This window comes from Mobula hypostoma, chromosome X2, assembly GCF_963921235.1.
Source record: "Mobula hypostoma chromosome X2, sMobHyp1.1, whole genome shotgun sequence".
NCBI lineage: Eukaryota > Metazoa > Chordata > Chondrichthyes > Myliobatiformes > Myliobatidae > Mobula > Mobula hypostoma.
This window is the reverse complement of record NC_086129.1, coordinates 25,517,620-25,535,789: the sequence shown is the minus strand read 5'-3', so window position 1 is coordinate 25,535,789 and position 18,170 is coordinate 25,517,620. Positions and strand designations below refer to the sequence as shown.

At 42.5% G+C, this 18,170-nt stretch overlaps 1 protein-coding gene across 4 annotated transcripts in view; it reads left to right on the top strand.

The window, feature by feature from the left end:
* The window catches only part of robo3 (roundabout, axon guidance receptor, homolog 3 (Drosophila)), a 609,199-nt gene that overhangs the window by 556,452 nt on the left and 34,577 nt on the right, over nucleotides 1–18,170 (top strand). For all 4 annotated transcript variants that reach the window (XM_063038553.1, XM_063038552.1, XM_063038556.1 and 1 more), the window contains 5 exons: nucleotides 4,385–4,663; nucleotides 6,623–6,758; nucleotides 9,379–9,621; nucleotides 11,375–11,556; nucleotides 14,506–14,625. In XM_063038553.1, the coding sequence (XP_062894623.1) occupies nucleotides 4,385–4,663; nucleotides 6,623–6,758; nucleotides 9,379–9,621; nucleotides 11,375–11,556; nucleotides 14,506–14,625 (960 nt within the window). The remainder of the gene's footprint in view (nucleotides 1–4,384; nucleotides 4,664–6,622; nucleotides 6,759–9,378; nucleotides 9,622–11,374; nucleotides 11,557–14,505; nucleotides 14,626–18,170) is intronic.

The following is an 18,170-nucleotide window of genomic DNA, read 5'->3' as shown; positions in this document are numbered from 1 at the left end:
ACTTAGCACCTAACTCCCAGAACTCACTTTACTGGACCTCATCACCCCTCGAACCATGTTACTGGTACCAAAAGGGATCACAACCTCCAGCTGCTCACTCTTTGTTCCCCTAACCAATGAATCCCCTAGCTCTACAGCTTGCCTCTTACCACCGCCCCCCCGCCCCCGCCCCTCTCTAGAGCCACAGAGCCAGACTCAGTCCCAGAGACATGATTGCTGTAGCTTTCCTCTACTAGGTCATTCCGGCATGCCGCCACACCACGGTATCCAAAGCGGTATACTTGTTGTTGAGGGAATGGCCACAGGGGTACTCTGCACTGACTGCCTATCCCCGTTCCCCCTCCTGACAGTCAGCCAGTTACATGTGTCCTGCACCTTGGGAGTAACTACCTCCTGTATGTCCTATCTATCAACCCCTCAGCCTCCTGAATGATCCAGAGCCCATCTAGTTCTAGCTTCAACTCCTTACCACCATCTGTTCGAAGCTGGATGCACTTCCTGCAGGTCTAGTCATCAGGGACACTGGATGCCTCCCTGCCTTCCCACATCCCACAAGAGGAGCATTCAACGATTCTCCCTGCCAAACCCCACTGCTCTAAGTGTGCAATAAGAAAGAATGAATTTAAAAAATGAAAAATTCTACCTACATCCTACGCCTCTGCTTGTTGAAGCCTTGATGAGCCAAAGCCTCAACTCCCCACTCTATCTGGCTCACTCACACAATGGCTGCTCTGCTTACCTGCCTACTTTTTATTGGACATTGCCAAGTACCTAATTATGCGCAATCCAGTGTCTTCTCGGGAAGTGTGGTGCGCAAATTGTGGAAACTGTGGCGCGCAAAATGGAGAAGTTCATTTGAGAAGTTGTATGGATTACTAAGATTAGAACACCAGGAATATATGACTGGATGGGACTCTTTTCTCCAGAGAAATGAAGATTATCTGTAAGAGTTATCTAATATTATGTTTAAGGCACCAGACATAGAGAAAGACTTTCCAATAGAGGAAAATGAAAATCTGGCTTCTATTAACATAAGACAGGAAACCATAGATTATGTGGCATATTGAGGAGAAGCTTCTTTACTCAAGTTTCTATCTACATCAGAGCACAAAAATGTCCTTTGTCAATTTTGCAGTCAACCAGCTGAATCTATAATGGTGACTGTTCCTTCTTACTTTGCCTGATACTTTCTGTCTTTGAATACTCCTCTGCTCCAATGATACTGTCCTCACCCAGTCCATTCTTAATCTCTTGCAGACAGAGAATCATTCTATCCCATGCTCACACCCTCATCTCCAGAATACTGCAATCTTCGTGATTTTTATTGCCTCAACACCCTGTAAGATTTGTCACCTGTTTCATGACATCCATTGCAGAAGGAGCAAAATTTTCACCAACTAAGTATCAGCAAGACCAAAGTCAGTATCTTCAAATTCTATACTTTGGTTCCAAACTCTTTTCTCCACCTGTGCAACTGTCTGAGGCTAAAAACAGATTGCAACTTTGGCTTCCAATGTAATGTTGAGAGATGACTACTACAAAATGACTCCATCATTAAGACTGGCCTCTCTGGCTACATAATGCTATTGTACTCTGATTCTCTGTCCAACTGCCCTCATTCAAGCTCTTCTTACTTTTCAGACAAACCTCAAGTCTCCTAGCCAACTGCCCACTTATTTATGTGCACAAAGTTAAATGTATTAATACTCTCTAGCCCATATCCTATTTCACACTGCCCCACACATCCTTACACTGTCTCATACATCCACCACGCTCACATTGTCCTACATATCTGTCACCCTCACACTGTCCCACATATTCATCACTGTCACATGCACCCATCATCTGTTCACCATCTCACACACTCATCACCCTCATACCATCCCTCACATCATCCCCCACACCATCCCTCACACTGAGCAACACATTCATCACCCTCACTCAGAGCAACACATCCGCCCCCCTCACAATGCCCTACACACTCATCACCTTCCCCCAGTGCATTCATTGGCTTGGCTTTCTGACCAACAGTACATCCACTTTTATTTTTCATCCTGTTGAAGTTCTTCTATGCCTTCTTATCTCGGTAACCCCCAGAATCCTTGTAATCTCTGCATGTTTCCATTCAGTTATGCATGTCCAATATTATACAATTTTGGAATCAAACAGGACAGAAATGGGCGCATTTGACCATGCCATCCGTGATTCCTATCTGTGCTAATTCTGTTTGCCTGCATTAGGCCCATTTCCATTTGCTTCTTTTCTATCTTGGTCCAAACACCTCTTTAAATATTGTAACTATATCTAACTCTGCCACTTCCTCTGGCAGGTCGTTCCACAAATTTACTACCCTCTTGGTGCAAAGCAGATCTCTTTTAAAGTTGTCCATGTTCATCTGATACCTGCTGCCTCGAGTTTTGTGACTCCCCTCCCTTAGGAAAATAATCTATCTGCCCTATCTATACCCTTCATTATTTTATACAGGTTTATATATTCAGGGCACCCCTCAACCTCCTACCTTCTAGTGAGAATAAACCCACTTCTAGAGAAAATCTCTCCTTATAACTACAGCCCTCCATTCCAGGCAACATCCTGGTGAATCTCATATAAACTCTTTCTCCTGCTACCACATCCTTCCTTTAGTGTGATGACCATTGCTTTCAGCTGCTTAGGCCCTAAACACTGAAATTCACTCCTGAAATCTCTCCAATCTGGTTGATTAATCTCTAAAGTAATCTCTTAAATCCTCCCCCTTAACCATCTGTCCTAATATGTAGCTTACATCAAAGTTTGTTTGTTAAAGTTCCTATAAAAAGTCTTGGATGTATTATTATATTAGATAACATATTGCTGAGAGTGGGTGGAATGTGGAATTTATTACCATATGGAGTAATTTTGCTCAGTCCCACAGATAAATAAATGTGGAGGTAAATTAGAAAATCACATGCAGGAAAAATATACTATACATATGCTGGCAGGAAATTGTTCATTTCTGTTTTAATTACCAGGAAACACCAATTAATCTTGTGCTGTACATTCCATGTAGATTTCTGTATCAACTTGTCTATACAATGGACTGAGGACATAATATTGATGAATGAGATAAGGTGACCGTCTTGTCTATCAACATCCACCAATTGGGAGATTGAGAAAGATTAAGGGTGCTTGACTCTTGATACATTAACACTACAACCAGTAACATGTAATCAGTTCCTGAAAGCTATTTTCTTCCAATTCCCTCATTGACCACAGCTTCTGCCCTTCCTGCATCTTGTCCTTTCACGTACTCCTTCCAACCCAATGTAGCAAACCTCAAATCTCTTCCTCCATTTTATCAATAAAGTTGCCCTGTAAATTGTTGAAGGGCCGCAAGGAAATGCCGTGTCACTGCTGCTCATCTGCTCACTTTTGAATATACAGACCCATTTCTAAACATTCCTATTGATATCGTCCTCCAGTTAGTCATTGTGTCTGACAGATCACGTAGAGGAGATGGACAGGAAAGTCATTCAACTCCGATTTCAAAATGCATAGGCATACTTCAGCTAGGACTCATAAGCAGAAGTGTGACCTGTTGTCTCTGTCTAACCTCAATGTTACTGAGATCAACAGTGGATACATAGATGACGCACTTACACAATGAGATGCCAGCAGCACGGGTTGGATGTTGTTCCGGCTTTCCTACATCACTCAAGCTGTACTGCTCAAGCCTGGCATCATTCACCCTGGATTCGGTTAAAAGTTTCTTCACCCACAATATCCTCCACATGGGCTCAGAGCTCCTTTCAGTGTCCAGTGCCAACAGAATGCTAGAGACGCAAGTCTTAGTTTATCCCGACAAAGAACAGGGATGTGAAGAGCAGACATGATGTTAAACCATTGCATCGAGCCTCATTACAATAAAATTTCCATGTTCTCATCCAACACCTGTTTAGAAGGGGAACTAATTAATCCCTCAGTGATCTTTCATTGCCTATCCCAGTGATCAGGGAATGGTGGCCAGTGCGATGTGACTTCAGTGTTAGGGCTATTAGCAAGTTATTAACGTGTCACCACAGCATAATGTTAGCCTTTGATATTCCCACATACCCTAGCTCATTCTTAAATTCCCAGCTTCAGGTCCGTCATGAGGCCAACAGTTGTCCTAAAAGTATCTTGTCAGGCCTGGTCCCAAGAAACTACCGCTGCTTGAACCCCCTTTTAATTAACATGGCATACTGAGCTCACTGGTCTAGAGGGTCCCAGTCTCAGAGTGTTAGGTCATTTATGTGAAAAGTACCCAAGTGAATAGATTGATTATTTCCACTTTGTTAACTGCACTTCTCACAGGTTGCAATGACAAAGAACATTATTTGTTTTTTTTTCCTTCTGTGCTCCAATCCAGAAGCCGGCATTTCCAACTACATTGCTCAGACGGAAAAGTTTGGAACAATGATTTCTGACGGGCCTATTTATAGCACCATCGACTCTGCCAGTGATGAGATGCGTACGTTCAATGGGGCTTTCCCAAATCAGCAGACCACACTGTATGCAAGCACTCCTGTGGTGCCCCTTGGAGCCCAGAACCAGTACACCACGGACCCTGTCAATGGGCACTGGGGTGCCCAGCCCGGACCTTCCAGCACCCAGTACACCCAACCAGAGCGTGGCAGACAGGACGCTGGTGAGATGTTTGAAAATTGGCATAATTTTGTGAGGTTCATTTTCACATATGTTGGAAACCAGCTGAATGAGTCTCAGTCTGGAACATCAGCCCTTTATTCCTCTCCATAGTTCCTCTGGCATTTTGTATGTGTTACAAGGGATAAATGTTTTGAGTTTGACATTGGGTGATTTCCTCGTCAACCTTGGCTCAGTCATGATTTTGGTGGAGGTCAGGGCCCAGCTAGGATGAAATAAGAATCCTAGTTAGTAGGTTTTACCGCTTGGTTTCCCTCAACCCATTTTTTTTTCCTCCTTTGGCCTTTCCCAAGCCAAATGCACAAGAGGATCCTACTGCTGCCCACGGCCAAGGCAGCTTCATGGTCAGGTGCAGCAGCAGGAAAGCAGACCAAGCTATTTAACTCATTATTCTGCCATTAAATTCGTGGTTTACCATTCCCCATATTTCATTCTGTTGGCAATCTGGAAAACGACAGGATCTTAAATTCAAAACTTTTATTCCATCTTTCTTTCTGCTACTTTCCAAAGTTATTCAAAATAAATGTTAGAAAATTGTGGCAATTAAATAGTGATTAAAGTAAAACTCGATGTTTTCCTTGGAGTGGTGTGGGATTTGTGGGAGACAATATTAAATTTTGAATTATATTTTGTTATGTGTGTGCTAATCCAGTCTATTTTTAGTCAGTTATGTGGGGTTGAATAAATAAGAACACAGTGAATCTGAGGTGGAAGCAGATCTGAGAAATCAGTGGAGACAAGGAGCAGACACTCAAGCTCAGGCGGGGTCCAGGAGGGAATGCCCAGCATCAGAGCCTTGGTCATGAAATCAAGTCAGAGGGTTGTGAAGAGTTTATTAGGGCTGGGGTCTGCTAGGTTCGGGTTGGTGGATAAGAGGCAGCGGGAGTTCATGAAGGTGAAGAGGTAGAGCTAACTAAGGCTGGCTTCTCGGAGGCAGTACTACTTTGAAGATAGGAATGTCCCATAAGCGTTCAATGTTAGATGCTTCTCAGGCTAATGGAACTCAACTTCCTGGGTGCATTGCACGAGAGTATCATCCTGTGTGTGACAGATACAGATCTCTCATCTGATGTTCAAGGGTAATTCACAACCAAAAGTGCCTACTTGAATTTATGATTGCTGCAATTTGATCCTGAAGTGGTTGCAATCGCACCGCAATCGGTAAAGACACATTTTTCAGGTGCATAGCACCAAAATAAAACACCAAACATCCAATTTATCTATGTACATTTGCTTATTTGTTGGTGTGTGTGGGGAGGGGGAGTAATAACCAGGTCTTTATTTTGTACTTATTAATTTAATAAGGCAACCATTACTGTAGTGTGATTGTGTAGGGTGTGTATTACATGTGTATTAGTACAGACACCGATGAGAACCAGTATCCAAACACACCAATGAATTAGCCCCTCAGTAGTTAAATGATCTGTTACCACTTGGGTAAGGTGATCAATCGATCAATACATGTCGGCATCAACGGGGTCGGGGGGGGGTGCGGGGGAGAAAATTAACTGACACCTAAGATGTATAAGATTATGAGTTTTAGTGAATAAACTTACTTCCATTTAGATTGACCCTTACATGACATTGAAATATCTGGAAAGGATCAACGTGCTGATTTATTGCAGTGAATGAGTTATCTAGGAAACAGAGCGATCATTCTTCACCAATATGTTCCCACAAACAGTAATGAGATGACTAGTTAATCATTAGATTTGGCTGAAGAATGTTGGTTATTCAAAAGGATACACTCACCCTCACAGCACTAGAATCAGGATTCTTTAATATCCTGAACGTGTGGCCTTTGATTTTTTTATTGTCTCACCTAATGGGTCTGAATGTCCAGTCTGGTGAGATCTGGCAATCTGAGAAATCTGACAAAATTGGGCACTGAATACTGGAAGATACAGCCTGGATATGCCAATCTCCATTCATATTCCCACAGGTGGGAAAACCGGGAAGCAGAAACTGAATGCCAAGTCGGTGAAGGCTGCCCCTCTGAACTGGACAGATCTACTGCCACCACCACCACCCAGTGTAGATGTTGATTCCTATGATGACGAAGAGGAGTTGGAGTATGGGTACGTGACACCATATATGAGCAGCCATTGTAAACCTACTCAAGCGATGGACATGAACCTAAAAATGCTGGGTCCTCTTACCACTGAGTCTGAGAATCCCATGAGATTCTGGTGGCTGCTCATCCACCCTTCCCACTGGTATGGATCTAAAGCACCATCCAATTAGGCAGCACACTGGTGCAGCTGGTAGAGCTGCTGCCTCACAACTACACAGACCTAGGGTTCAATCCTGGTCTGTGTGGAGGTCGTGTGTCCTTCCCGTGACCGCATGCGTTTGCCTCACATAGTCCATCTTCCTTTCCACAGGTTGCTAGGCTACCTGGCCACTGTAACTTCCACCCTACTGTAGTATGCAGGCAAGTGGAAGGCTCTGGGGAGAATAGAACAGGATTAGCTCAGGCTTCGTGTGAGTAGACATTTGATGGTGAATGTAGACTCAGTGGGCAAAGGACTTGTTTCCATTGTTTATGTCTCTGTGACTCGATGCAAATTTTTGTGACATTTTGACAGAAGCCATGTAGTGTGCTAAAAGCGGAAGCAGAAAAGAAACACAGATCATTAGACATCGAATTGGAATTGAAATTGGTTTATTATTGTCATTTGTACCAAGATACAGTAAAAAGCTTGTCTTGCATACTGTTCATACAGATTAGATCATTACACTGTGCACTGAAATAAAGCTAAGTAAAACAATAACAATGCAGAATAAATGTAATAGTTGCAGAGGAAGTGTAGTGTAGGTAAACGATAAGATACAAGATCATAGCAAGAAAGGTTGTGAGGTTAAGTGTCCATCTTATTGTAGAAACTGTCCTTGAGTCTGGTGGTATGTGTATCTTCTCCCCTTTAAGAGCAGTAACAGGCCATTTAGCCCATCAAGTTCCCTCCACCATTCAATAGAGGCAGTTTTTTCTCAACCCCATTCTCCCACCTTGTTCCTGTAACCATTAATCTCTTTATCAATCAAGAACCCATCAATCTCTGCCTTAAAAACACCCAATGACCTGGTCTCCACAGTCCCCTGTGGCAATAAATTCCACAGATCTACCACCCTCTAGCGCAGTGGTCCCCAACCACTGGGTCGCGAGGAAACGATATGATTTGGCGATATGAGTCAGCTGCACCTTTCATCATTCCCTGTCACGCACTGTTGAGCCATTACCCGCGCCTCATCCATTTCAACGCGGGAAGGAGATTAACTCCTTGAGCTTGCAAATGACGTTTGTTTGACATAACATCTCTGCCGGCATTCTGGATCAAGGTCAAGGCTCAATATCCTGAGATAGCCACGGAAGCACCGAAAACGTTGCTTCCATTTCCAACATATCTCTGCGATGAATGTAACAAAAACTAAATTGCGTAATAGACTGGACATAAGGAACCCCGTTTGAGTATCGGTGTCCCCCATCACCCCTCGATAGGACCGTCTTGTTGCAGGAAAGCAAGCTCAGGGCTCCCACTGATTCAGCGATATTGGTGCGTTGCAATGTTTTTATAAGTTCATACGGGGAAAATATGCGCTGTGTTTAATATCCAAACGTTACTTAAAATGTTATGATGCTATTGCCTTATATAACCATATAACAATTACAGCACGGAAACAGGCCATCTCTGCCCTTCTAGTCCGTGCCGAACGCTACTCTCACCTCGTCCCACCGACCTGCACTCAGCCCATAACCCTCCATTACTTTCCTGTCCATATACCTATTCAATTTTTCTTTAAATGATAATATCGAACCTGCTTCTGACACTTCTACTGGAAGTTTGTTCAACACTTACTTCAAGCTCTCCTGATAATTGACTTATCGCTATATTCATGTGAGGAAAATGCGCTGTGTTTAATATTAAATTCATTAGATAAAGCCTTTTAGAAACAAAATTGAGTGTATTAGCCACTTATCACCCATATTCCGGTTGTGATTAACACCCCCCTCCGAACAGAATCGCCAAAAACGATTTGTAGAAAAATGATCGGCATGTGCGCGCATGCGCAAATAAAGCATGTGCATTGGTGCCCGCGCAAGGCTTCATGGTCATTTGTAGTCTTTTCTGGGTAAACGCAACGTATTTGACTGCTACTCTTGTCCGTTGGCAATTCCCCCGCCCGGTCCGCAAGAATATTGTCAACATGAAACCGGTCCGCACTGCAAAAAAGGTTGGGGACCCCTGCTCTAGTGAAAGAAGTTCTTCCTCATCTCTGCTTTAAGGACATTTCCTTATTCTGAGGCTGTACCCTGAGGTCCTAGACTCTCCTAGCAATGGGAATATCCTCTCTAGGTTTACCCTATCCAGGCCTTTCGGTATCTGGTAAGTTTCAATGAAACCCTCCGCTCATCCTTTGAAGGCAAGTTTCCATGGCCTAGGTTCCCCAGCTCTGACAGGCTGAGCTAGGCATCACAGGGGCACTGCTTTTGCCTGTTGATCAGCCCATGGCTGATTTATTTTTATCTGAAGTTTCAAAGGTAAAGCCATGCCCTCGGATGGTCTGTAAAACTCTCTGGAAATCTCAATTCTATAGCTACTGCTCAAAAGGGCTCAAGTTGTGAGAAAATATTGGAAGAATGTAACAAACGGCCCCTTTACCTTGGCGGTAAGTTGTATCTCCATTTGCTCTTTGAAGCCCTGGTGCTGATGACTGGTGTCCCCCACTCCCTGAAAGAACCTACTTGGCGGAGGGTGCTAGCGAGGATGAAGGACCCCCTCCACCACCACGAGGCGACGCATCATCCCCTGCCACTTCATATGGGCAACAATCGACAGCCACGCTGACACCATCACCTCGGGAAGAAGCGCGGTCGACAGGACACGGAGCAACGGAAGATATTCCAAGGCTTCATCAGTTTGAGATTCCACATTTACACCGGTGAGCAAACTTACAAACTGGTCGTTGTATTTACAAACTGCAACATCAGAACAATGAAAATATTAGGGCAAGGATGGGTAATTGCAGAAAGGGAGTGGGGGGAGAGAATAAAGGGGAATCTGAGGGGGAACTTATTCTGAGGAGGAACATTTGACTCAGAGAGTGAGGAATGAGCTGCCAGTGGAAGTCATGGATGTGAGTTCAATTGCAACTTTTAAGGGAAGTTTGGATGAGAAGGGTATGGATAGATGTGGTCCGGGTGCAGGTAGATAGAACTAGGTAGGAAACCATGTTGGCATGGACTAGATGGGCTGAAGGGCCTGTTTCTGTGCGGCAGTGTACTATGACTAAAACTAAATGAATGACAGGTACTCTTAAGAAAAGTTGCAGGTCTTTCCAACATTTCCTACTTCAGAAGTTGCAGATACTGCTTGATAGTCTCCTTGAAATACTGTACAGAATCCTGAATCAATAAAATGATTTTATTTGAACAAATTCTGCACCAGTAGAACAGAGGACATACATAATGAGGATGTTGAAACTAATGAGGACATTGACAGAGCAAAAGATGGGAAACTATTTTTACAGGTGGAAAAGTCAGTAACCTACGATGGCAGGTTTAAGATATAATTGGCCGCAGAACTAGACAGGGGAATTAGGATCAATTTTGTTTAATGTTGTGATAAGAACATACTGCCTGAAAGGTTGCTGGAGGCAGTATCCAATACAATAAATTCAAAAGGAAGTGGGGTAAATTTTTAAAGGGGAAGTGTTTCTGGGGAAAGTACAGAGCGATGGGAGAAAATTGGGTAGCTTTGTCAAGGATGATGTAGCCATGATGGGAGAATGAATTATTTGTGTCTCATGATGTTTATTGCTCTATAGTGATTATTACAGGTGAAAGCTCAGCCAGTAGTTTTCTGCAGGGGAGGTATACATTGGAATGGCGGGGGGGGGGTAGGGTTGTCAGTGGATGGGTGGCTGTAAGGTGTCTCTTTCCATTGTTCCTCTGGAAATCTATCACAAACTGACAGGACCTGTTTACGTGAGTAGTGCTTTTATCTATTTAGCCACTCTGCCTTGAACTGCAGGGTTTGGTGGATTGCCACGCATTAGTGTAAAAAATGCAAACTGCTAGAGGAACTCAGCAGGTCAAGGAGCATCAGTGAAGGTAGAGGTATGGTCGACATGATGGGGCTCCTGACCCAAAAAATTATCTATCTCTTTCCTCCACGGATATTACTCAACCTGCCAAGTTCCTCCAGCCTTTGTCCACATTTCATACATAGAAACATAGAAAACATACAGCACAATACAGGCCCTTCGGCCCACAAAGCTGTACCGAACATGTCTTTACCTCAGAACTACCTAGGCTTACCCATAGCCCTCTACCTTTCTGAGCTCCATGTACCTATTCGGGAGTCTCTTAAAAGACCCTATTGTTTCTGCCTCCACCATCGCCGCCGGCAGCCCATTCCACGCACTCACCACTCTCTGCGTAAAAAAACTTACCCCTGACATCTCTTCTGTACCTGCTTCCAAGCACCTTAAAACTATGCCCTCTCATGCTAGTCATTTCAGCCCTGGGAAGAAGCCTCTGACTATCCACACAATCAATGCCTCTCATTGTCTTGTACACCTCCATCAGGTCACCTCTCATCCTCCGTCGCTCCAAGGAGAAAAGGTCGAGTTCACTCAACATCTGACATCTCTTGTGTCTGCCGTATATTGGTACTCTCTGCTCCTTTTTCAGGAGACTCCCAGTGGGACCAGTCCCTCTGCCCAGACCTCCAACACCTCCGCAGAGCCACTCCAACGTGAATGAGAATGAGGATGCTGTCACAGAATCAGCAGGCCCACACCGGCATGGCCACAAACGCAACCTGAGCCAGACCATGGCCAACAGCAGTGAGAATGTCAGCATACCTGGAGCAGGTAAGATATGACGCTAATTCATGGATGAGGGAAGGGAAGGCCTTTATCCCAGCAAGAGAAAACACAGGTGGGGCAGCACAGCAGCATGGCAAGTAGCGGCACCAGAGACAAGAGACAAGTTTCTGTTTATGTTGAGTATCCACATTCTCCCAGTGACTGCATAGGTTTCCTCACGGTGCTCTTGTTTCCTCCCACATCCCAAAGACATGAAAGTTGGTAGGTTATTTGGCCGCTGTAAATCACCCCTTGTAAGCTGGTGATTAGTAGAATCTTAGAGTTATTTGAGGAGAATCAGAATCACATTTATTATCACCGACATATATTGTGAAATTTGTGGTCTTTGTGGCAGCAGTACTATGCAATACATAATAAAAGAGAAAAATATATAAATTACAGTAAGTGTATGCGTATATATAAAAATAAATTAAATGTCATGCAAAAATAAATAAGAACAATGAGGTAGTGTTTATGGGTTCAATGTCCATTTAGAAATTGGAAGGCAGAGGGAAGGAAGCTGTTGCTGAATTGTTGAATATGTATGCCTTCAGGCTTCTGTAACTCCTTCCTTAGAGTAGCAATGACAACAAGGCATGGGCTGAATAATGGTGATCCTTAATGATGGATGCTGTCTTTTTGAGGTACTGCTCCTTGAAGATGGAAACATTTTTTTTTAAGTGTGATTAGTGAAGACTTGATGTAAATGAGTACTTGATGTTTGGTGCAGACTCAGTCATGCTGTATGACTCTACAAGTCTATGCTAATCTTACCTCTTTGCTTCACACGACGTTTGACATTTTTGTAGCATATGCCCTTTTAATATGTTTAAAACTATTGTGATTTGTATTAAGTGATGCTGCTCGGATGGGGAGGCACTATTGAAAAACAATTTAAACCAATTTTAGATTCAAACGTTAGCAGTGGTGTTCCAATGTAACCACAGATCAATAAAGTTCCATTACATTGACAAGAGTGAGGATCTCCTTCTGACAGGGGATGTCTTGAGTTATGCAGTCATTTAAAACTGAAGCGTGGAGGAATTTCTTTTCACAGAGGGTGATAAATCTCTGGCACTCTGTAGCCCAGGACTTATCGAGGCTAGATAAGAGAGTGTATTTAAAGAAAATGTAGCTGAATTGTTGGCAGATTGAGCAATTCAGAACTATGAGGATCTAGGACAGAAGAGAAGTTAAGGCCTGAGTCAGATCAGGCAGGGCAGCCTTGAGAGCTGAATCGCTTACTTGCTCTATTTACTGTGCTCTTGTGTTTTGTCAGTTTCAACTTGCTTAGTTTTAGACTTTATGGACAAAGTTAAAGTATATCTTCTTCCTAGTTTCTGCTTCTCTTTCCACCTTCTCCTGATGGTAATGTGCCTCGTCCCAGAGGATGGAGCCCATGGTTAAAGCTATTGTTCCATTACTTGTCTCTAGTAGTTCTTCATGTGTGTACAAGATTGAAAGCTCACAAACTATTCTGTAGTAAAAGCCATCAGAGTTGAGTCAGATCCTTTCCTTACATGATGTCCACACTTCTACACAAAGGTTAACATGTTGCTTGATATTCTTCCAACTGTTTACAACAGGAGTGACTGAATCTTAACTGAAGCACGTAAGAATGATGTTACTGCTCTGCTCCATTTGTCTCTGTATTCATGAGGTTTCTATAAAAACTGAATCAAAGTGATTTAAAGGCAAACTGAAGCCTTAAGAACTTGTAATGGGATTGTGCTGAACTTGCATTACCTCTGTGGTACATGACTGGATTCTGGGAATCCGATTCATTGAGTCATAGAAGTGGCGCAGGAGGCGGCTCTTTGGCCCCTTGTCACTTTTATCCACCATATCCACACTTTTTACAGAGGTTAGGAGCCTCTCATCCTCAGCTTTTGGTCCAACATCCTTTGTAAATTGTTTACGGAATTAGCGTCCACTCTTTTTTGAAGTAGATCTGGATGGTAAAAGTCATAAGATCAATGTACAGTACACTTTGTATTGTAACAATTTACAGGTAGCAAACCACTACTTGATCCGCTATGCTTGTCATCCAGCATTCCAATCAGATTGCCATGTGCACATGTTTCTAGACATTTAATCATTTTGCTATCACACTCCCCCTTCAAAAAAAAATTAACTCTGAATATATGAAAAACAGCATGACTATTAATTGGAAACAGCTCCATGACTCATTGATACACTCATTATTTTATCAATAATTACTTTAGTGCTATGCCAGTGCAGGCACTTCACATACTCCATGTGAATGACTTATTTATTTATTGAGATACAGCCTTCCAGACCTTCTGGCCCTTCAAGCTGTGAAGCCAGCAACCCACCAATTTAACCCGAGCCTAACCGTGGGACAATTTACAAGGACCTTCTCACCAGCACATCTTTGGACTGTGGAAGGAAACTGGAGCACCTGGAGGAAACCCCCGCATTCCACAGGGAAGACGTACAAAGTCCTTGCAGAGAACACTGGGACTGAATTCCGAACTCCGACGCCCCAAGCTGTAACAGTGTCACGCTAACTGCTACACTACCGTAATTGGAATGCTACATACAATACCTGTCACATTGATAAAAGATATGTTGCTATTTGCGAGATAGTGAATAAATGCTATAAGATGATTTAAAATTCTCCCACTGTGTAAGGGATACATCTGATAGGGTTCTTACTTCAGAAGCATGTATTGGTCTTGTGGAGACCGACTGATTGAGCCACCAATGCACTGAGGAACATTAGGACATAATCCAGCAAGAATCAGTCATTGGGAGGGGAAAGTGTCATCTAACAGTGGTGGCATTTGTGATTGCACAATGAGACATTCATTTTAGGAAGTTAATCAATTGTGGAATTTAACCTGTAAAATCTTACTCTCCATTCAATTTTCTCTCCAGCAACAATAGTTGCTGCATTTCTGTCCTTAATTATTCTGTTTATTGTATTTCCAGGAAAGACAAGGTACACCCCAGTGATGGGGAGTGGCAATGTAAACACTCCACCCAGCCAGAAAGCCCGTGCAAAGAAGAAAGCCAAGCAGAATCAGTATCGCCGTGACCTCTCCCAAGGGGGTGAGTTCCAGCCAAGTTCTGACTAATAAGAACTTCATATTCTGTCCAGCCCATGAATTATTTTCCTTCCACGTACCAAAAAAAAATGTTATCTTCCACACATCACTTCTGCTAATGAGGAATTTGGAAATTCACTGGAAACTAAATTTGTTACTCACAAAATAAGCCAACTTAACATTTTGAAATACACTTGGTCTCCCATCATGTTACACAAGGAAGTTGAAAGCTAGTTGGTGTTCCAATGAAGTGATTGGCAGTCAATTGAACAAAGATTTAAGATGTAATGCAGCCTCTACATTGAAATAAAACTATTTCATTGGAGAATATATTGAGTGATGGTGCGGGGAGCCAGCCATCTGTGCACCTTGACAAACCACTACTTTTTGGAGGAGGTTTATAGTGGAAAACTGAGCTGCCATCAGTCAAATTATACTTACAAAACTGAACGCTTTCCGTGTATATCTATTTTTTTTGCAGAAAATTTACAATATGGAAACAGGTTAATTGGTCCAATTGGTTTACGTTGGTTTTAAAGCTCAATCTTAGTAAAACTCCAATAATCTGCTCTCTGGCTATTTGGAAATTCCAATGGCTTGTCATCCGGGTCTCAAGATTATGTTTGCCACAGTACGTTCCGACTCACCAGAACCCAAATTTTCATGCTTCCTCTAATTCCCCAGCTCCCCCACTCTCTTTCAACTGACCACGGTGCACTCCTTTTAAATTTAGCTGGGTAACTGAGAAATTGTTTATTATACAGTATAACATCTAAAAAAATCAAGTGAATTGGAAATGTGCTGAATTTTTAATATGGATAATATCTAGTAGTCTGGAAAGTCTGTTATTTCTGGCACCACCAAAGTCTTGAGGGCATTCACTTATTACAGTTTCGCTTTGTAAGTTTCCTTCCTTTTTGAACAAATCTGTGATCATCTATTCCAATCTGCTTATTTCTGTCTATTAAAAAGAAACATGTGTGCTGCATCAACAATCCTTTGAAGAAGTTGAACATGAAAATGAGAAAAAAAATCTGCTGAATTAAAAATGAAATTGCTAGAAGCACTCAATAGTTAAGGAAGCATCTGTGGAAAGAAAAGTAGTTAATATTTCAGGTCCAAGACACTTCATCAGGGAGCATTTACACATTCTAAGGGTTTTCCAGTTAACACATATCTCATGATTTCACTTTTTGATCTATTTGTGGTTTTTTTGTACTTCTGGACCCAAGTCTCTGCCTGCCATGGTGTAATAATGTTTCCTCTTTGCCGACACCTCTATAATTTTTAAGGCCACTCCTTGGTTTTCAGTTCTTTAGAGAGAAGAGCATAAGTCTGTTCAAACATTGCTTAGTATGAAACTGCCTCCAATTTTGGCATTATTCAGGCAAATCATTGTTAATCCTCACTTTGCCTTGAAATACATTTTATGATATGGGATCCCAAAACTGAGTACAGTTTTCCCAGTGAGGTCTAACAAAGGTTCTGTGCTTTCCTCTTCTAATCTCCTAAAATGAACAAAAGTGATTCTTTTATTGTCTTTTAGGGGCTTACCAACCTGTGATACTGCTTTTCATCAATTAAGTATCTGTAATCTCTAGCTATTTTGGTCCATATAGAGTTATTTTCGAGGCACCATATGGCCTCCTTATTCTTCCTAGCAAATAGTTACAACTCATGTAACTTATTACGGAGTCAAGAAACGTACCGCAGGGAAGCCTCACCGTTTATATTCTGCAGTTTAATTTTGTGTGGTATTCAAATCGTTATTGTTTATAACTCCTAATTTGGCACCTCTGTTATTTAAATAGTGAACAGCACTCGGTCCTAGCATTGATCATTGTGGAACAGGACTTTTCACTGGTTGCCTGGCCTAATCAGTTTCCATTAACCACTATTCTCTGTTCTTTGCTTGGTTGCCAGCTTACTGCCCAGTCTGCTCCTTTACTGGTGCTTTGACCCTGATATTGTTTAAAGAATAAATCTGGGAAGAGAAAGAGAATGTAGGAGGGGCTCTGCAGTCCAGAACGGTTGACATCGTTCCATCTGTAAGATGCTTGTTATGCAGCTTTCAAAATTTGGTGAGCCTGCTTCACACCCTTCATTTTCTCCGGTAACTACACAAGCCGATTCTGGAAAGCAGGCACAAATAACTTAAAACAATAACTAAAAGAGTTATTGGTCCTTGATGTTGGGTGATCTATGGTACTACCATGGGTATCTACAAAGGAGTTACCCAAACTACTGATCATTACCTCAACTGCTAATGTCAACATTTGCTTCCATCATTAGTTACATGTTCTCACTTATATAATTGTTGAAAGCTGTTGTCTTTCTTTTACTACCAAACTTAATATGGAGCTTTGGACTTCCTACTCATCTAGTAACTCAGACCACCTCCTCAAATGTTATATCCTTGGGGATGGATATATCTTTCATCCTGTCCCCATGCTTGTGTTAGAAAGGCCTTCTTAGTTTTATGCTTTATGCCCTCTTCACCGCTGAGCTTATCTACATAGAGCGTTGTCGCAGGAGAGCAGCATCCATCATCAGGGATGCCCACTATCCAGGCTATGCTCGCTTCTCGCTACTGCCATCAGTGAGGAGGTACAGGAGTCTCAGGACCTACACCACCAGGTTTAGGAATAGTTATTATCCTTCCACCATCAGGCTCTTGAACAAAATGGGATAACTTCCCTCAACTTCACTTACCCTATCACTGAATTGTTCCCACAACCTATGGACTCACTTTCAAGTACTCTTTATCTCATGTTCTCGATATTTATTAATTATTTTTTATGAATATTATTTTCCCTTTTTTTATATTTGCACAGATTGTTGTCTTTTCTACATTGGCTGGGGCGGTTTTTTATTGATTCTATTATGTTTCTTGTATTTATTTATTTTTTATTTATTTATTGAGATACAGCACAGAACAGGCTATTCCAGCCCTTCGAGCTGCGCCGCCCAGCTTCCACCAATTTAACCCTAACCTAATCACAGGACAATTCACAATGACCAATTAACCCTACTAAGCGGTAAGTCTTTGGACTGTAGGAGGAAACTGGAACACCCAGGGGAAACCCATGCATTCTGCGGGAAGGATGTACAGATTCCTTCCAGAGAACACCAGGATTGAACTCCAAACAGAATGCCCGCAAGAAATGAATCTTAGGGTTGTATAGGGTGACATATACATACTTTGATAATAAGTTTACTTTGAACTTTGCTAGGGCTGCTTAGCATCTTTGCTTTTGGGAGGACAACTGTGTTGGAAACATTTTACTTTCCTTCCTACACAGTGGCAAAGCTGGTGGATCCAATGTCCCACAGAACCAGAGACCCTGGTTCAATCCCGACCTCGGGTGCTGTCCATATGGAAGTCGTACTTTCTCCGTGACCACGAAGGGTTCCTCTGGGTGCTCCAGTTTCCTTCCACGTCCCAAAGACTTGTTGGTTGGAAGGTTGTTTGGCCAATGTGAGTGCCTCTAATGTGTAGGTGATTAATAGTGTTGTGGGGAGGAGGAGTTTGTGCAGATATGGGTGGAA